At 42.9% G+C, this 18611-nt stretch overlaps 1 protein-coding gene across 2 annotated transcripts in view; it reads right to left on the minus strand.

Moving 5' to 3' along the window:
- The window catches only part of ADGRL4 (adhesion G protein-coupled receptor L4), a 160473-nt gene that overhangs the window by 99330 nt on the left and 42532 nt on the right, over positions 1 to 18611 (minus strand). Inside the window, exon 2 of one of the 2 annotated variants that reach the window (XM_029586095.1) lies at positions 6613 to 6831. The exons of the other annotated variant lie outside the window; for it this stretch is intronic. Coding sequence (XP_029441955.1) covers positions 6613 to 6616 — 4 coding nt within the window. The 5' untranslated portion in view covers positions 6617 to 6831. The remainder of the gene's footprint in view (positions 1 to 6612; positions 6832 to 18611) is intronic. 2 annotated transcript variants of the gene reach the window in all.

The following is an 18611-nucleotide window of genomic DNA, read 5'->3' on the forward strand; positions in this document are numbered from 1 at the left end:
GGGGGGGGGGGGAGGGTGTAATCTCAGAAACAGGATTTAGATATTCAATGGCCTTTTCGACATTGCGTGTTCGGGCTCAAGTTTTGTTTTGATTTACATCAATAAACTGCAGCCTTGTTAAACTCAATTTCTAGTGGATTGCTGGTTTGTATAGGGCAGGGAGATTTGGGGGTGGGGGGAATGCCTAGAGGGTCCCATGTGCCCATGTTACTCCTTTAACCCTTTTGAGCTTAAGCACAGCATGAAAACTTAAAAATGAATCATCTTACAGTGTAATCATCTTACACTGTAATGAATCATCTTACAGTGGCAGAAATCTAGCCAGTTTCCTTTATCGGCCATTTAATTATGAAATATTCTATAACTATTTTACTGTTACAGCTACAGAAGCAAAAATACTGGCACACGCTACATTATCATGTGATGTTAAACTTGGGAGTAAGAGAAACAGCAAAAAAGAGAGACAGTAAAGCACACTGATGTGAAGGGGGAGAGCAGAGACATGAACATTAGAGAGAGAGATTAAGTAAAGCAAATTTAGGAGAATTTTTTGGCCAAATGAAAAATGTTTTATAGAACAAAAGTCAGTTTTTTTGTTTAAATGGATATGCTTTTTATGTAGTAAAGATTAATTGAATGGCTGATTCCTTGTATTTATATCTAAAATAAAAGTTTTGTAAGATTTGGTTTGTACCCAAGCTGTTATCCTCAAACATCACAATGGGAGGAAACTATGAATAATTCATGGTCTATTTACAGGAAATTTGTGCTGCACTACACAAAGACCTCGCTTTTTTTATGTAGGGGGATCTTTTTTGTCCTAGGTGTAAATTAAAACTGATTATCCTTTCTAGTCTTAAAACCTGCAGGATTATCTACTGCTTGTCTGTTTTCAATTAGCACCTCTTCTTTTATTATGCATCAACACATTTACATTATAAAAAGAAAATAAGAAAGTAGACAAACATCTTTCACTGAAATATTTAATTTCTTGGTTATTAGAATGCAGCATGTGAAAATATATCAGAAATATAAGAATGACCCAGTAGAGTGTCTGATTATTAAAAATAATGTGCTTAAAGTAGTTATTGTTACTTTCCATCAAGCAGCACTCCATAACATCAGTTAATAAACAGGAAATTTGGTAGCAAGTATGGTAGTGTATTATGCAATTTAAATAAGGAACACTATTAGAAATATTTTACATTTTTGTGAATAATTATTATCTAAGGGCCAGATTCATTAAGGCTGTTCTTCCATTTTGTGTCTATGGGAAAATCCCTGAGGGGCGGATTTTCAGAGCCCTGCTCGTGTAAATCCGCCCAAAACCGGGCGGATTTACGCGAGCAGGGCCCTGCGCGCCGGGAAGCCTATTTTACATAGGCCTCCCAGCGCGCGCAGAGCCCCGGGACTCGCGTAAGTCCCGGGGTTCTCTGAGGGGGCGTGTCGGGGGCGGGCCCGGTCATCGCGGCGTTTCGGGGGCGTGTCGGCAGCGTTTTGGGGGGCGGGTACGCTGGATTTTACTAGATACGCGCGGAGCCGCGCGTATCTGCTAAAAACCTGGATCGGCGCGCGCAAGGCTATCGATTTTGTATAGCCGGCGCGCGCCAAGCCGCGCAGCCTACCCCCGTTCCCTCCAAGGCCGCTCCGAAATCGGAGCGGCCTCGGAGGGAACTTTCCTTTGCCCTCCCCTCACCTTCCCCTCCCTTCCCCTACCTAACCCACCCACCCGGCCCTGTCTAAAACCCCCCCTTACCTTTGTCGGGGGATTTACGCCTCCCTCCGGGAGGGGAGGGCAAAGGAAAGTTCCCTCCGAGGCCGCTCCGATTTCGGAGCGGCCTTGGAGGGAACGGGGGTAGGCTGCGCGGCTTGGCGCGCGCCGGCGCGCGCCGGCTATACAAAATCGATAGCCTTGCGCGCGCCGATCCAGGTTTTTAGCAGATACGCGCGGCTCCGCGCGTATCTAGTAAAATCCAGCGTACTTTTGTTTGCACCTGGAGCGCAAACAAAAGTAGGCTATTCGCGCGCCTTTTAAAATCCGCCCCTTAGTGAGTCAGATACTATGTTTGGTATAAGCTACATAGTCAATCTTACTCCTCATGTGAGCAAAAATAAATTTTAAAAAAAGCCATAGATGCTACAATATTAGTCTATAGAGCTGTTTCAGTAGCATATAGCAGAACCAAAAAGTATTGATCTCTGTGGTGACCCTTTGAATGCAGTTTCTGGAATCCAATGACTTGTAAGATCTGAGCCAGCATGGTTTGTTTTATTTATTTATTTATCGTTTTATTTATTTATTTAACATTTTTTATATACCGAGGTTCTGGTAACAATGTTACCAATCACTTCGGTTTACATATAACTTTGGGATGACAAAACACGAATGTCTTACATAGAACAAGGCAATGAAGAACTGGGAGAAAATTAATTAAATAAATTAAATTAAATTGCATAGAACATTATGAGAAACAACATTTTAAATTACTGAAATCTAACATACTGGAATCTAACATATTAGTGATTCGGATCGGTCATGTAACACGTTGACTACGTGTTACATGACCGATGTATTTGCTCTGGGATTATTATGTAGTGGGACACATGGTGTGTTGACCCAGATGGGATAGTGTTAATGAAGTCGAATCAGGTACATTAATCAAATTAATTTCTTTGATTCAGTGACCAGAGAGTTGGATCAAGGGAGAGCGCTAGATGTTGTGTACTTGCATTTCATTAAGGTCTTTGACATGGTTCCACAAGCAACTTCTAAATAAATTTAGCACACGTGGTATGGGACCTAGAGAGGTCCATATTCAATCACTGTACGGATAGCAAAGTGAGCTAAATAACCTATCCAGCTAACTTTGGACATATATTCAATAGTGCAGCTACACTGTTGAATATAGCCAGTCATCTTAAACTTAGCCAGCTAATTTTATCTGACTAACTTTAGGACAGCTCTTTGGCCCAACCAGATTTATCTGGCTGCATTAACTGGATAAATTATCTGGCTAACTCAACTCTTCCTGTAACACTGTTGAAGGAAGTGGACACTTGTGGCTGTGGTATGGTTGATGCTTCCTAGTAAGCAAGCTCTCTAGGCCCACGCCGGCAGCTGGCAGAGAAGCCCATAGGTGGGACTGGCTGGAGCTTCGCTTATACCAGCTGCTTCCCCTGTAGGTTGAGCCCTTGGGTTCTGGTGGCTGACAGGTGGGTCCCTAGGGCTATCTTGAGTGACAGTCCAATCTGAGCAAGAGTTGTGGCAGGCAGCAGACAGCAAAGCAGGTAACAGGCCAGAGTTGTGGCAGGCAGCAGACAATGGAAGGTCAGGGGCCAGGACAGGGTCAGGATCATGTAATCATTCCGAGACAGGACAGACAAGACAGACAAATCAATCAGGACAAGAAAGGAAGGGAATAAGCAAGGCCAGGAACAGGGAAGGACAGGCAAGGAACTGGGCAAAGAACAGAGTATGGAGAAGATTAGGACAAGACAAGGAACCAAGACAAGGAATACAGAACAAGGCACAAGGCAAGGATGAGACAAGGATAGCAAGATGCACTGGAACACAAGGGCACTAGGAGACCTATTGCTGAGGCATTGGCTGGTTGCAAAGGAGTTCCTTTACTTATGGAGGATGTGATGTCATCATCCAGCACCACAGTAAGTCCCATCTAGGGGACCTATAAAGAAAATCCAAATTTACAGAGAGTTCTATTCAGATCCTTGGAACAGCATGCTGAGGGGCTTAACACTTCCCAGTTATGACCCTGAAACACCCCTAACTTAGACAGCTAATTTGTAGTAAGCCATATATAATTTAAATGGATAAGTGCCCAAATCTTCTTTTAGCTGTATAATTTCTGCATTATCTGACTTAATGCTTTTCAATATGGATCTCAGAGTGACGACAAAGGGTAGTGATAAAGAGTTCACTCTTAGGAGATGGCATTACTAGCAGTATACCTCAGGGATTGGTCCTTGGACTGGTTCTTTTCAACATTTTTATGAGCAACACAGAGAAAGGATTGTCAGGAAAGGTTTGTCTTTTTGACGATGATACCAAAAACTTCAGGGTATTGACCCATGGTTGTGAAATGCCATTTAGATTAATATGCTTTCAGTTTTACATAAAGAACATGTAGAAATAAAAGGTCAATAAAAAGTTGTAGGTATTTCATTATCTAGAAGAGAACTATCAAAATTATGTCACTTCAATTAAACATTATGAGCTGAAGTTTAGTGTACACAACAGTATATTCTCAAGAAGAAGAGAAGAGTGAAATATGTTAGAAAAATGTATATACCATAGAAGTATATGTAATGAACAAGAAGCAAGCATTTTTTTCAGTAAATAGGAAGTTCTACAATAAGGGGTTATGATATAAGGCTGGAAACAGGAGACTCAAGAGCAACGTACTGTAAGTATTTTTTCAAAGAAAGAGAAGTGGATCCATGGAATGGTGATCCAGTGGAGGTGATGTGGCAAAAATTGCAAAAAAATTCAAGAAAGCATGGGGTAAGAACAGAGAATCTATAATGATGGGATAGCTAAGGTAAAACTTAAGATCAATAACTTCTGCAATATTGCAACAGGTGGGGAAATTGGGAAGAATAAGGTAAAACTATTTCTTAGCTGATAATTTCCTTGAGTCCAGTCAGACCACTCCAGATGACTGGGTTATGCCCATTGATCAGCAGATAGTGACAGAGAATAGCAGACTCAATGACATTATCTCTTATAAGCAACCATTCGGACCTCAGCCTGCCAGTATTACCTATAAAAAGCTAACTCTGGACGCTAAGAGCCACCATGAACAATTAAAAGACTATCCTTTTTTTCCTGAAACACGAGAGCATCCAAAATACAAGATATTGGAAGGATAATGTGAAACCAGACTGGAAACAGTATTTATAGGCTTGGAAGGAACTTGCTTACTCAAGGTAACCTCTTTGAACTCAGCTGGATTTCTTACACTATTATCTGAAGAACAGAGGTTTAGCAGCAAAAAGGGAGGGTTCTGGACTGGTCTGGCTGGACTTAAGGAAAGAAAATTATCAGATAAGAACTATTTTCAATTTCCTCATCATCCAGTCAGTTCAGACCAGATGAATGGCCTACTCCTGAACAGAGTAGGACTCTGCCAAAACTGCTTTCAACATTTCAGTAGCAAGAGACTTCCTGCTTTGCAACATTAAATGAAATGCTTTGAAAAGGTACTCAGGGAAGAAAGTTGCTACTTTGCAAATATCGAGAGGAGAAGCCAACCTCATCTCCACCAAAGAGGTTGCCTGAACTCTAGAAGAATGCACCTGAACCTGCTTGGGCAAGGGTCTACCTGTCATTGAAATATGTTGCTTGGTTGATGTCCCAATGTTCCTGGGAGAAGTTAGCTACGACTCTTAAGTAATCAGCTCATTTAAATATGCACAGTGCTTAAATAATGCAGGTATTTGAAATACCTTGCATTTTCCTTGTATTGGGCCATTTCCGTGTGAAAAAAGCATTTTTTTGTGTTATAAATGGCTTAACATGGCTTAGTAAATGAGCCTCTTAGTAATTGGAAAGAAGTTAAACTGCTTGATGTTATTTGTGATGATGTCTTATGTATGTTACATATAAATCAGAAGCAATATCAGCTGAGAAAAAAAGGATATAAACAGTTTTCTGAGCTATGGGCAGTTTGGGCACTAGTAGACAAGAATGTGTTGCAGTAAAATACAAACCAAAAACAAAAATATTAAAAACATAAGATTTTAAATATTGTACATTTCATAAATGTTACATATCATAATTATTTACTTTATAAGTAAAGCAAACTTATAAAAACAGATATTCGTCATAGTTTGGAAAAAAAAGACCTATCATAGATTCTCCATTAACACCCACCACTCTGTCAAAAGACATAGCCACAAATATGTATATACCCAAATGTATAAGCACCTTTACTCATCTTGGAGTCCTACTGCCTGAACACATTTACTCCTGTCTTAGGAAGGAGTAACTGGTAAGGAGCACTGCCACACTCTCACAGATCCTGTTACTTTGTATAGAAATTACTTGGCGCTCTAAAACTTTTTAATTCCTTGAGAAAAAATGTGTAAACAAGCAGGAACAAACCTTCTTTAATTATGTCAGCTAAAGCCACAACATTTTTAACTCCCTCCTGTATGGGGCACATAAAATGTGAGAGGGCTTGACATCTATGTGAGCTGAGTGCCAGTCTCTCAAAGTAAGGTTCGGAGCTAAGGAATTGCCTCAAACAGATGGAGACATGGGCGCAGAAGCTAAGAGGGCAAAGAGATTTTGAGCTGAAACAGAGAAACCCACCATTTGAATCTCCCCTCTATGAACTCTGTTCCCTGCTATCCCAATTATCTAAAGCGCGTATTCAACCTAAACACAGACTTCCAATGTCTAATCCAAACAATTAACTTTTAAATCTGGCATTTCAGCTGTCAAACATTTACAAAAGTATGGGGTGGCAATAGTTATTGATTTAGCCAGTGTTCACAATAAAATGGCCACGAATCTGGGCGCACGATGACACATATGCTCCAAAGAGTGCCCTCTAGCCACTTTGAAAGTTACTGTCATTATGTACTCACTCATGGACTCTGGGTACCACCTCTCCTTAACTTCAGTAACTCTGTATCCTTAACTCCAGTAACTGTATCTTTAACTTCTCTTAGGCAGTTTCTAAGGACTTCATCGGTATCCTCGGCAACTTCTTCTCCCTAACTTCCTCTGGTCCTCCATGGGCTGTGAAGGTGAATGCTTCTTCTGCCTCTCCTGTTAGATCCAGGCTGGGTCCCTTGGTTGTTTCCCTGTGGGAAGAAACACCACTTCAGCCTCAGGCCTTCTGTTTTGAAGGGGAAAGCCCTTGTAGCCCTCTCCAATGAGGAGGGTTCCCTGGGCTCACCAGCCTTTTGGAGGCTTCTTCCAATCTCCTCCTGCCATACCTTGAACCAGGATTACATAGTCTTCAATTTATTCCTCTAGATCCTTCTCCCCTCATCCCTTAAAGGAGACACTTTCTGTAGAATCCACTGGCGTGGGTTGGATAGCAAGGTTGGGGGGCTGACAAGGGGAATTAGTTTGCAGGCTGAGGGGATCAGGCTGGCTGGCTGATTAGGAAGAAAACTGTGGTTGTGGATAGGCTGGCTAGGGTGGCAAGGCTAGCTGTTTGGGGGTAATGACTGACCGAGGACAATTTTGGGCACGGGGAGAGGGCTGGGTGCGGGTGACTGTATATATGAAAGAGAGGGCTTGCAGAATTGGGGTTAAGAAAGAGGTTTAAGAGGTGGGTAGGAATGGAACTGGATCAGAGTAGGAGGTAGGGACCCCACCTTCCCTCCCCTAATCTGGTTGTCTCCTTGGTTATGAAAATCTCTCTCCCTGCCTTTTCCCCTCATCTCAGATTCTCCCTCACTCCCATCCTCCCTCCCTATACTCTTCTGTCCCCTCCTCATCCCTGGCCCTCCCCCCTCTTCTCTCACTTCCCATCTCCAGTCCTCTCCCCTTCTTCTCCCCATCCCCTTCTTCTGTCCCCATCTCCAATCCTCTTACACTCTCCTCTTTCCATTCTTTGTTCTCTAGGGAGGCAGATGGGGGAAAGAATGATAGAGGGAAGCTACAGGGCATGGGGGGGAAAGAGAAAAGGGTGGGAGGAAAAAAACACAATGGGGTGGAATGGAAGGTGGTGTTTGTGGCTGCCAGGCCCCCATTGTTGTTCTTGTGGGATGTAACTGAGCACCTCCCATTCTGCATGGAGGCAATGATAGGAGCTTGACAACCCCAACATGGTACCCCCGACTCTCCACAGGATGGCAATGAGGGCTTGCTTAAGCATGGGAAGAAATGTATATCTGTTTCTAGTTTTCCAGGCTGCTTGGATTTCTTTTTCAGTTTTTGTCTGCACATTTGTAATTTGTTAATCTACTTTTGCAATCTGCCAGGTACTTGTGATATAGACTGGCCACTGTTGGAGACAGGATGCTAGGCTTGATGGACCTTGGTCTTACTCAGTATGACATTTCTTAAGTTCTCATAAATACAGTATTCTTTAACATGCCATCTAGTGGTAATTTACAGTAATTGCAAGCCTCGGTATTTTTTTTTTTCAATCAAACCATTCAAAAACTTTATCAACCATTTACAAACTCCAGGAAGAGGTTAAATTAAATCCTACATCAGACTAATTTTCAGACCTTAACTAGTGACATAAGGCCTAGTTTGGAGGCCTCTTACAAATGTATACACTTTGCCCCATTTCTGCTAGTAGCTAACACTTCCCATGGAAAGGGTGCTTTAAAAGATACAGTATCACATTTCCTGTAGGTAATCATATTGTTCAGAATACTTACATTATACTGTGCAACAAGCAAATTACCTCTTTTCTATAAGTCAAGGACTACTTTTACTGTAGTTAAATTTGCACTTTCTTTCCTCTCTTACTCATTCAAATTAAACCTCTATCACTGATGCTTGCAATCTACATACTTTGAACATGCATGAAAACCCTTTCATATATCTCCACTGTAAACTATTCAAACACATAGCACATATACATGATAGTTTGAACCACAAGGAGTGTACAGAACTCATAAAACACATGTGGTACATGCATGCAGTATTGTTCTATTAACATTTCATTATCATTTCAGGTATGTCCTAGAAGACAGCTGTGAAATTTAGCGGTAGATTTTAAAAGGTTGCACGCAGGCGTACATGTGTGCATGCATGTTATAAAATCCTGGGTCGGCACGCACAAGGGGTTGCACAATTATGCACCTTGCATGTGCTGAGCCGTGCTGCCTTCCCCCGTACCCTCCCAGGATTTCGGAGCGGCCTGAGAGGGAACTTCCCTTCCCCTAGCCTGACCTTCTCACCCCTTCCCCTAACCTTTCCCCCCCCCAGCCCTACTCTAACCCCCCCGACCTTTATTTTACCTTTTGTGTCTGCCTCTGGGCAGGTGCAAGTTGTGTGCGCCGCCAACTGCCAGCGCGCAATCCCCGGCACAGCAGCAAATATGACCTCTGTGCCGGGAGCCTGACCCCGCCCTCGCCCTGCCCCACCCATGCCCCGTCCACACCCCCTGTCCCTTTTGTAAAGCCCTGAGACTTACACATGTCCCGGGGCTTTATGTGCGTCACCGGGCCTTTTGAAAATAGACCCAGCATGCGTAAATCTGGAGGATTTACGCACATAACCTTTTTAAAATCCGGTCCTTAGCTTGTTTTCTGTATTAGCCAGCTGGTTTAGCTGTGGTATAGAATGTTGATGTTGCAGTAGTGCTCTCTGTAAGGTGCCTCTACTGTAGTATCATCTTGGCCTATTTAAGACTGAAGATGCCTTTTTTATGTGAAGCAGATGTTAACTTTCCTTTCCCCATCTTTCTGTGCTAGGTGGCTCTTTATAATGCTGTTCTGAGCTGTCATGGTATCCTGGTCTAGACAAAGTAGAGACTGAAGTTTTAGTTGTATTAAGGAACCATGTGTTTTGTGTGAAGAGATTGGTCTTCCTTGATGTGCAGTGCTACTGAAAAGGCAATAAAGAAAAGGAAAAGTGTGCACAGGAGGATGAGACAATATATTATCCTGTTTTATTTGCATACATATGAGCTTTCCCTATCTCCTTTATAGCATTTTCTTGTGGCTGTGTTTTTTTTCTTTTAACAAGGAATGATCAATTTCTGTTTTTATTCCCTCCTCCTCCCCAATTGCTTGTTCAGCTGTATAAGTGGTTCTGAACATACTAAATTAGGTGTTATGCTGATTGAAGTATGAAAAAGCATTTTGAGATTCTTGTCCTTACGGGGCAATTTTGAGGCTGCCTGTGGCAATTACTGGTCCACGGGTGCCTTGTATCCATGGGCCTGCAAGCTAATTTTCAAAGGAAAAATCAGGGCTGGTGGCACACAGAGGATACTTGGAAGCATGTGCAGCTAGAAATAAAAGCCCCCCTCCAAACTAACCCCTCCCATTTTTGCCATTAGTAAAAGTACCCCTGCTGTAAACGATGTGGGTACTTTACCTACAGTGAGGAGTTTAGGAAGGGGGCAATTTGCTCAGACTCATTACACTTCCTGCACCTGATTCCTGATGATGCTCTTATCGGGAGAGCAATTCATGGTAAAGAGAGCAGGCTCTATCTTTTTAGATGTCCAAGATATCTGACTATTTATACTGTTCAGTGACCCCTGTGGGGCAAATAAGCTTCCAAGGCTACTTTGTTCAGATGGATCAAGGAGGTGATTGCATCAACATACTTGCTAAAGGGCCAACAGGTGGTGGAGATGCTCAGTGATCATTCCACGAGGGGCTAGACATCATTGTGTGCAGAATTCTTTTCAGTGCCTCCAGAGCAGACACCTGAGATTGATCCTTGAACTTGCTCTTTTCAACATTTTCATGAACGATAATGCAGAAGGCTATCATGAAAAGTTTTTCTTTTTGCAGAGGATCTCAAAATCAGAAAGAAGGTAGATGCCAGGAAGGTGTGCAAACCATGAAGAGAGGTCTAACAAAGCTTGAGGAATCATCTAGAGTCTGGCAGAAAAGATTTAAGGATAAAAAAAATGCAGTGTTTTGCATTTGAGCTGCAAAATCCCAAGGGAATGGTACCATATAGGGAGTGAAATTCTTCTATGCACAAAACAAGAGCAGGATCTGGGTGTGATCATATCTGATGGTCAAACAGGTGGATAAGGTGACAGCAAAAGCAAAATGAAGCTTGTGCATAGGGAGAAGAATGGTTAGCAGAAAAAAAGGAGGTGATGTTGCCCCTATATAAATACCTGGTCAGACCCCTTTAGATAGGGGGATATAAACTGGATAGAGCTGATTCAGAGGGTGGCTACTAAAATGGTCTGTGGCCTCTGTTATAAAGCATATGGGGGTCAAGCTTAAGGATCTAAACATGTATAATCTAGAGGAAAGGTGAGATGTAGAAGATATGATAGAGACATTGAGATTTCTCCAAGATATCAATACGCAGGGGGTTGGCCTCTTTCAATGAAAAGCAAGATCTGGGATAAAGGTGAAAGGGGGTAGATTCAGGAGTAATTTATGTAAGTATTTCTTTAAAGAAAGGGCAATAGATGCATGGAACAGCCTCCCAGTTGTGGTGGTAGAAACAAGGATAGTATCTGAATTCAAAAAAGCATGGATATCTAAGGGAGTGGTAAGGATTTTAGAGTTAAGCAGTTAGTGTGGATGGGCAGACTAGATAGCTACATAGTCTTTTTCTGTCGTCATGTTTCAATGAATATTGAACTAAAAAAGTAGCAGCCAAGCAGTAGATCTTGTTGGATTTTGCTGCCTGTGGAGGCCTGTGAGCGGCTCACTCACCTCCTGACTCCCTGAGACACCGCCAGCTTCTGCTTCCGGCATGGGCCAGAGAAGTCACTGTTGCTGATGCCTGAGCTGCAACAGAGGAAGATGTCACTGACTCAGCCCAGTGTTGCCCTGCCAACCTTCCATCGTGGCTGGAATGCTGCCAACAATGCCGCCAACTTCCTCCTTTACCCATTGCTCTCTAGATGCGCGTGCGCCTCTGTTAAGAATTTAAACGGCCTGTGGCGGGAAAATCCCTGCAACCCTTCTTAATGATGTCACACCTATAGCCGTATAAATGGCTTCTCTGCCAGTTCAACTTGGCCATCACAAGGACATTCATGGTTGTCCCTGGCAGTCTTCATCCTTCAAGGTCTGCCATGGTCAAGCTCCTGTTATGATGGACTTTGTTTGGTCTTTTTGTTCTTCATTGGATGTTCGTGGTTTCCTTGTTCTTCATTGGATGTTCCTGGTCTCCTTGTTCTTCATTGGATGTTCCTGGACTATTGTTCTTATTCCTAGTTTGGTGTTCCTGTCTTCATCACCTGAGGTCTAAGTTGGATGGTTCAAGTCTTTGGAGTCCTTGTTCTTGCTTTTAGAGACTGAGCTCCTAGTCTTGTTCTGCGTTCCTGAGTCTTGCTCCTGAGTTCCTGGTTCCAGAGTTCCTAGTCTCCGGAGAGCTTTTTCAAATCAGAGGAAACCTTGTCTTTGGTCTTCACCTGGTCTCTCATCTTGTCTTGTATCTTTACTGGTTCCATGTTCAGAGACTGTACTGCCATAGCGTGGTCCATGACCAATCCACTGGCTATGTAGGGCAGGCTGCAAAGCGGGGCTCTCCCTGAGAGTCAAGAGTCTATAGCAGGGGTCAGGAACCTTTTTGGCTGAGAGAGCCATAAACGCCACATATTTTAAAATGTAATTCCATGAGAGCCATACAATATGTTTAAAACTAAATACAAGTAAATGTGTGCATTTTATGTAAGATCACACTTTTAAAGTACAATAAGTCTCTGAAAATATTACACCAGGCCTTAAGACACCAATACATCTCCTATTAGGAAAACGGACCAAGTCAGGCTGCTATAGAGTCCTACACAGAAACTACACGCCAGCAGAAAACCTCACCTGAATCACGTGCTGTCCCTCACCTAACATAGAATAAAGAGACCAAAACGCATAACAAGAAGCATGCAGACAAAAACTGAATTGGAAACTGCAACAAGCCAGAGTCTCTGTATGCAGTGTAACAAAGGAAAAAAGAAACATCACACATCCTTATAAAACAAATCAAGAAATATAAAATCATCAGCAGTAAAACTGTACTAACAAAAAGAACATATTTCGAAACAGCTGATGAGTGGAATATCCAATAATTAAAAACTCATATAAAACATTTCCAGATACCAACAAAATATTTCAAAATAGCAGACACAAAGATCCAGTAATGAAAAATAATAAGGATACAAAAATTTTTTTGCTCTGCATACCTGGGAACGTTTGATATCCAGGTGTCCTGAGATTGTTCTGAATTAGCAGGAGGTGGGGTGGTTTGCTTGGAACTTTCTCCTCTCTCAGTCACATACCAGCGCTCTCTCTCACACTGGCTCTCAATGACACACCTATACACACATGCTCTCAGTCACTCACATATACAAATGTTTTTTCTCTCTCACTTATATAGGCTCTTAATTACACATTTACACACATGCTGTCTATCTTTTCACGCTTACACACACACAGGCTTTCAATCACATAAATACATGCTGTCTTTTTCTCTCACACACAGACTCTCATTCACATGCTTACAAACATGTCCTCTCTTTCTCTCATTTACACACAGGCTCTCAATCACATACTCACATGCTCCCTCACCTAAATCAGCTCTCAATCACACACATACACACATGGTCTCTCTCTCTCATTTAAACACAGGCTCTCAATCACATACTCACATGCTCCCTCACCTAAATCAGCTCTCAATCACACAGACACACATGGTCTCTCTCTCTCATTTAAACACAGGCTCTCAATCACATACTCACATGCTCCATCACCTAAACCAGCTGTCAATCAGACACAGACACACATGATCTCTCTCTTACTTATACACACAGGCTCTTAATCATACATACACATGATCTCTCTCACACACAAAGGATCTCAATCATACACACATACTCTTTCAAACAAACAGGTTTTCAATTACAAACTTACACATACAGGTTCCCAATGGTAAACTTACATTCATGCTCTCTCTCTCACAGGCAGGATCTCAATCACAGACATACTCTCTTTCACATATACAGGCTCTCAATCATTCACATACATGCAATCTCTCACTCACACACACAGGATCTCAAACACACATGCTTGCTCGCTCATTCATTCACTCTCTCTCTCCCCCTTCCCCCCCCCCCCCCCCCCGGGAACTCGCGGCAGCAGCAGCCACCTCCCAACGCTAACCTCCTTCATTTTCAGCCCTCGCGGAGGCGAAGGCGGAGTCCCATCGGCCGCGGTTGAAGATTTTCATTTTCCTCCGAGCCGCGCTGCAGTCTTCTTCCCGTCGGACACTAGCGTGCCTGCGCGGGTCTTCCCGCGCAGGCACCGATGCTCTCCACTTCCTCTTCCGGGCCGCGGGAAGAAGAGAGCACCGGCGTGCTCTCTTCTTCCCGCGGCCCGGAAGAGGAAGTGGAGAGCATCGGGTGCCTGCGCGGGAAGCCCCGCGCAGGCACCCAATGACTCCAGCGCCGGCCCCCGGCTGACACCCGATGGCTCCCGCGCAGGCACCCGGATGACTCCAGTCGGCGTGCTCTCTTCTCCTCCCCCCCCGCGGCCCGGAAGAGGAAGTGGTGAGCATCGGGTGCCTGCGCGGAAGAAGAGACCACGCTAGTGTGGTCTCTTCTTCCCGCGCAGGCACCCGATGCTCTCCACTTCCTCTTCCGGGCCGCGGGGGGGGGGGGGGAGAAGAGAGCACGCCGGTGCCGCTGACTCCAGCTGTCCTGCCGCGTTCCGCCCGGGCTGACAGCATTTAAGCCCGGGCGGCGGAGGACCGGGGAGCAGCTGGGTCAGCGGGGAACCGCGAAGTATGGCGACACTTGTCTGCGAGCCAGATGCAGCCCTCAAAAGAGCCATATCTGGCTCGCGAGCCATGGGTTCCCGACCCCTGGTCTATAGCCTTGTTTTGTCCACATCTTCAGAGTCATGTTCCAAGTGTGAGTCTGCGCCACTGCCGTCAGCATGGTCCATGACCAGCCCACTGGCTGTGTAGATGCGCTGCAGCACAGGGCTCCCTCAGTGCCTTTGTCTGCTCTAAGTCTTCAGTGTCTTTGTCTGCTCCAAGTCTTCAGTGCCTTTGTCTGTTCTAAGACTTCAAAATCATGTTCAAGCCTTCGGCTCATCATATCTTGTGTCCTCAACTTCCATCTGTCCTGTCTCACTAGCCATTCCCAAGCAGCAGGTCCGAAAGAGCCATTGAGTGACCATAGGGCTACCATAGAGACCAGCATAGGGTTGTTGGGTCTCACTCTTGGTGTGTGCAGGCTCAGCAAAGGCCTGAGCGATCCACATTCCAAGTCCAAGCTCTGTGCCAAGTTCAGTCATGCCCAGATACACTCACCTCCTGCAGTGCATACCTTGGAGCCTTGCCCTGAAGTTGTGCCTGTGGTCCAAGTGCTCATGCTCTCCCGACAATCAGGCCTCCAGCCCACTCACAACAGATCTCCCCCTGTCATTACAAGATAAAAAACAAATTGCAGGCCGAGAGTCCAATCCCTACCCACCCTGCTGCTTCCAAGATAAAATAAAATGTAGCAAGCCAAGAACCCAATTTCCTCTTCCTATAACAAAAAAAAACTAAGGATAAAAACTCAACCCCCACCCACAAAACTCCAAAGTGCATCTGAAGCCCAGTGAAAGAGGATCTTATCTTCTCACACATGAGCTGAATGCTAAGTCCCAATAGATCTGGCAGATATTGACACTTGGTATTCCTTTATTCATGTCAGTCTGGGGTGAAGCAGCCAATCTCTTTGCAAAGCTCACTGAAAGCAGCCAGTCCTTGTTCAGTACTGAGTCCTGCATGGAGATTGTCGGCTAGATCCCTTTGAAAATTGATCCAAAGCTTATAGATCCTCTAGTTCATTGGTTTTTTTTTTTTTCTTCCTGGGGAGATTCCTTACAGCTATTAGCAGAGATAAATGTTGATAAATCAGGCTCATTGTGTGGAAGAAGTAAATTGTGAGGCAACCAAGTACTGTAGAAACAGGAACTGGTAACTTGCAGCTTTTTCAAACAAATCAATATTTGGCTTTTCAAATGGTTGGAACTGGATTCTATATTTTTAAGGGCTAATTTTAAAAGCGCTGTGCTCGTGAAATCTGGGAGATACAAACATGGCTGGGACACGCTTGCACCGCACAGATTTTGAAACGTTTTCAGCCACGCAAGTATCTACCAGCATGTGCAGAAGAAAGGGTTTTTGGAAAAGGGGTGGCTGGAGGTGGGGTCTGGGCAGGGCATGGGCGGGGCATGGGTGGGGTGGGATAGCGCCATTAGGCACTGTTCCGCTGAAGTGCTTGCCAGGAGCTGACCGGACAGCACAAGCTGCTGCTGCTCTGGACTGTGGGTAAATACCAAAACAAACAACTAGGGAAGTTAGCAGGGTTTTAGGAGTCGGGGGTTAGTAGGGGAAAAGGGAGCCAGATTAGGTAGGGGGTTTAGGAAGTTCCCTCCCAGTCCGCGCCTTTATTGAGGATTTTATAAAATGAGCGTCTATTCTTCCAATTGAAGTTATAATCATTTATCCAGATAGTTGGATTGAGAAAAAATCTCAGATTTCTTGACTCCTATATTTCTAAGTCCCTCACTACTGTTATAGAAGTTGGATCAGTCTATCACTACTATTTACAGTAGTTTAATTCTTATTGAAAAAAAGCAGAAATCCAAACCTCAGGATACTTTGGGCATGACAGAAAATCAAAACTGGACAACAGAAGTTCCATAGAATCATTTGTTCACTGTTCTTTATAAGTCAAACAATATTTACTTAAAGCTACTTTTATATAAGCTTTCAAAGTGTATATTTAGTATTCAATATTCAAGGAAAAAATTGTCACTTCCAAGTATTTGCTTCATTAAGCATAGTGCAAATTTGTTTTCCTCCCTTGTGACTCACTAGGGGATTGTGCACAATTCTATGGGACATCCTCAGTTTCCTACAGAGGGTCAGTAATAGTTCAGCCTGGGATATACCCAGAAATTTTCACAGCATAAAACAGACCTAAAATTAATTCTTCTGTATTTCTCTGTCTCTTTCTTAAGCACCCATCCATATGTGAAATGTTCTTCAGACTTTTTAGGCTAATCAGCAAAGTGCTCTTTGGATAAGCAATATGGGCCTGCACTACAATTCAACCTTGGTGCTTCATTGTCAAATATTCCTGGGTGGAGAAGTAAGGACTGGGGGTGGGGAACTTCCATCAAATTCAATCTGTCCTCATCACTAGTTATGTTTCTAAGCCCAGGCAAACCTTTAACTTATAATGGAAGCTCCTGGCACTATCTTAGGCACTATGGTTTGTTCCAAAATGCAATTAATTATGCACACCTCTATAATGCTTAGGTCTTTTACAGGATCATGCATTAAATAATTGCTTACTCCTTGGGGTATAACTAGAGGTAGAGAAATGATTTGTAAAGTAGAAAGTCTTTCTTTGATCCCTTGTAATTTTCTAAAATCCTTTGGCTGAAAGGGGGCAGATATTTAAAAGGTCTCCAAAAAGAAATATATAATTAATTAAAGAATAAATACCTTCTCTTTAAAGTTTTTTGCATGGTTGTGTATTATACTGGGACATATTTTATTTCGGCATCTGATATCAGATGTATTTTTTTCTTACAAACATAGGAGATGTATTTTCAAAGGAGTTACACGTGGAAAAGTAACACATTATAGCAATTTACAAAAGCCCATTTACGTGCGTGAAATCTTTTCATTATTCTGTGAATTTTCAAAGGAATTGCGTGCCTAAACATAGCAATTTTCAAAAGCCCACGTATGCATGTAAAGTCCATTTATTCACATAAAACCCAGTTTTACATGCATAAATCCTTTTGAAAATTAGCTGCATAGTAAGTTAATCTGCAAAATGTATTTTTTCTTGGAAACTGAATACCTAGAAAAACTATAAATTATCACTGAAATCACTTGATGTACAGAGGAGAAATACTAAAATTCCTTATTGAAATCTATTTTCCAATTGATTTCCATTAAAATCTTAGAAATTTGTTGCAGAGGATTGTCAGTTTTGCACACAATTTTTCTAACCATGCAAATGAGCAAGGTAGAAAAATTGCATGAGAAATTTCTTATGAAAAAGTATGCATAAAAGAAAACTACTTTTCGTTGAAGTGCAGTTATCTATCTGTTTTGTGAAAACCAGCCTGTAATGTTTTTGCATGCCAGTTTGTATGGAATTCATAATTAATGAGCTGCTTTGCATGATGCTGCAGCAGCTCATTAATTTTAAATTTGACACAATTTTATATATACAGGTAGATTTTAAAAGCATTGCTCATGCAAAAACGGCCACATACAAGCATATGTGGGCTGCACATGAGGAACGGAAATTTTAAGAAGCCAGGAAGGACGCGTGCATATGTATTTATGCACATCCAGAATAAGGAGGTGGAAAAGGGGCAGGGCATGGGCATTCTTGGGGCAGGACCAAGACTGACACATGTAACCACAAATTTTGCAAAGGCAACAAATATATGTTACCTGTGTACTTAAGAACATAAGAACATAAGAAATTTCCATGCTGGGTCAGACCAAGGGTCCATCAAGTCCAGCATCCTGTTTCCAACAGAGGCCAAACCAGGTCACAAGAACCAGGCAAGTACCCAAAGAAGATCCCATGCTACTGGTGCAATTAATAGCGGTGGCTATTCCCTAAGAAAACTTGATTAATAGCAGTTAATGGACTTCTCCTCCAAGAACTTATCCAAACCTTTTTTGAACCCAGCTACACTAACTGCACTAACCACATCCTCTGGCAACAAATTCCAGAGCTTAATTGTGCGTTGAGTGAAAAAGAATTTTCTCCGATTAATTTTAAATATGCTACTTGCTAACTTCATGGAATGCCCCCTAGTCCTTCTATTATCCGAAAGAGTAAATAACCAATTCACATCTACTCATTCAAGACCTCTCATGATCTTAAAGACCTCTATCATATCCCACCTCAGCTGTCTCTTCTCCAAGCTGAACAGCC

Source organism: Rhinatrema bivittatum, unplaced genomic scaffold (assembly GCF_901001135.1).
Source record: "Rhinatrema bivittatum unplaced genomic scaffold, aRhiBiv1.1, whole genome shotgun sequence".
Lineage (NCBI taxonomy): Eukaryota > Metazoa > Chordata > Amphibia > Gymnophiona > Rhinatrematidae > Rhinatrema > Rhinatrema bivittatum.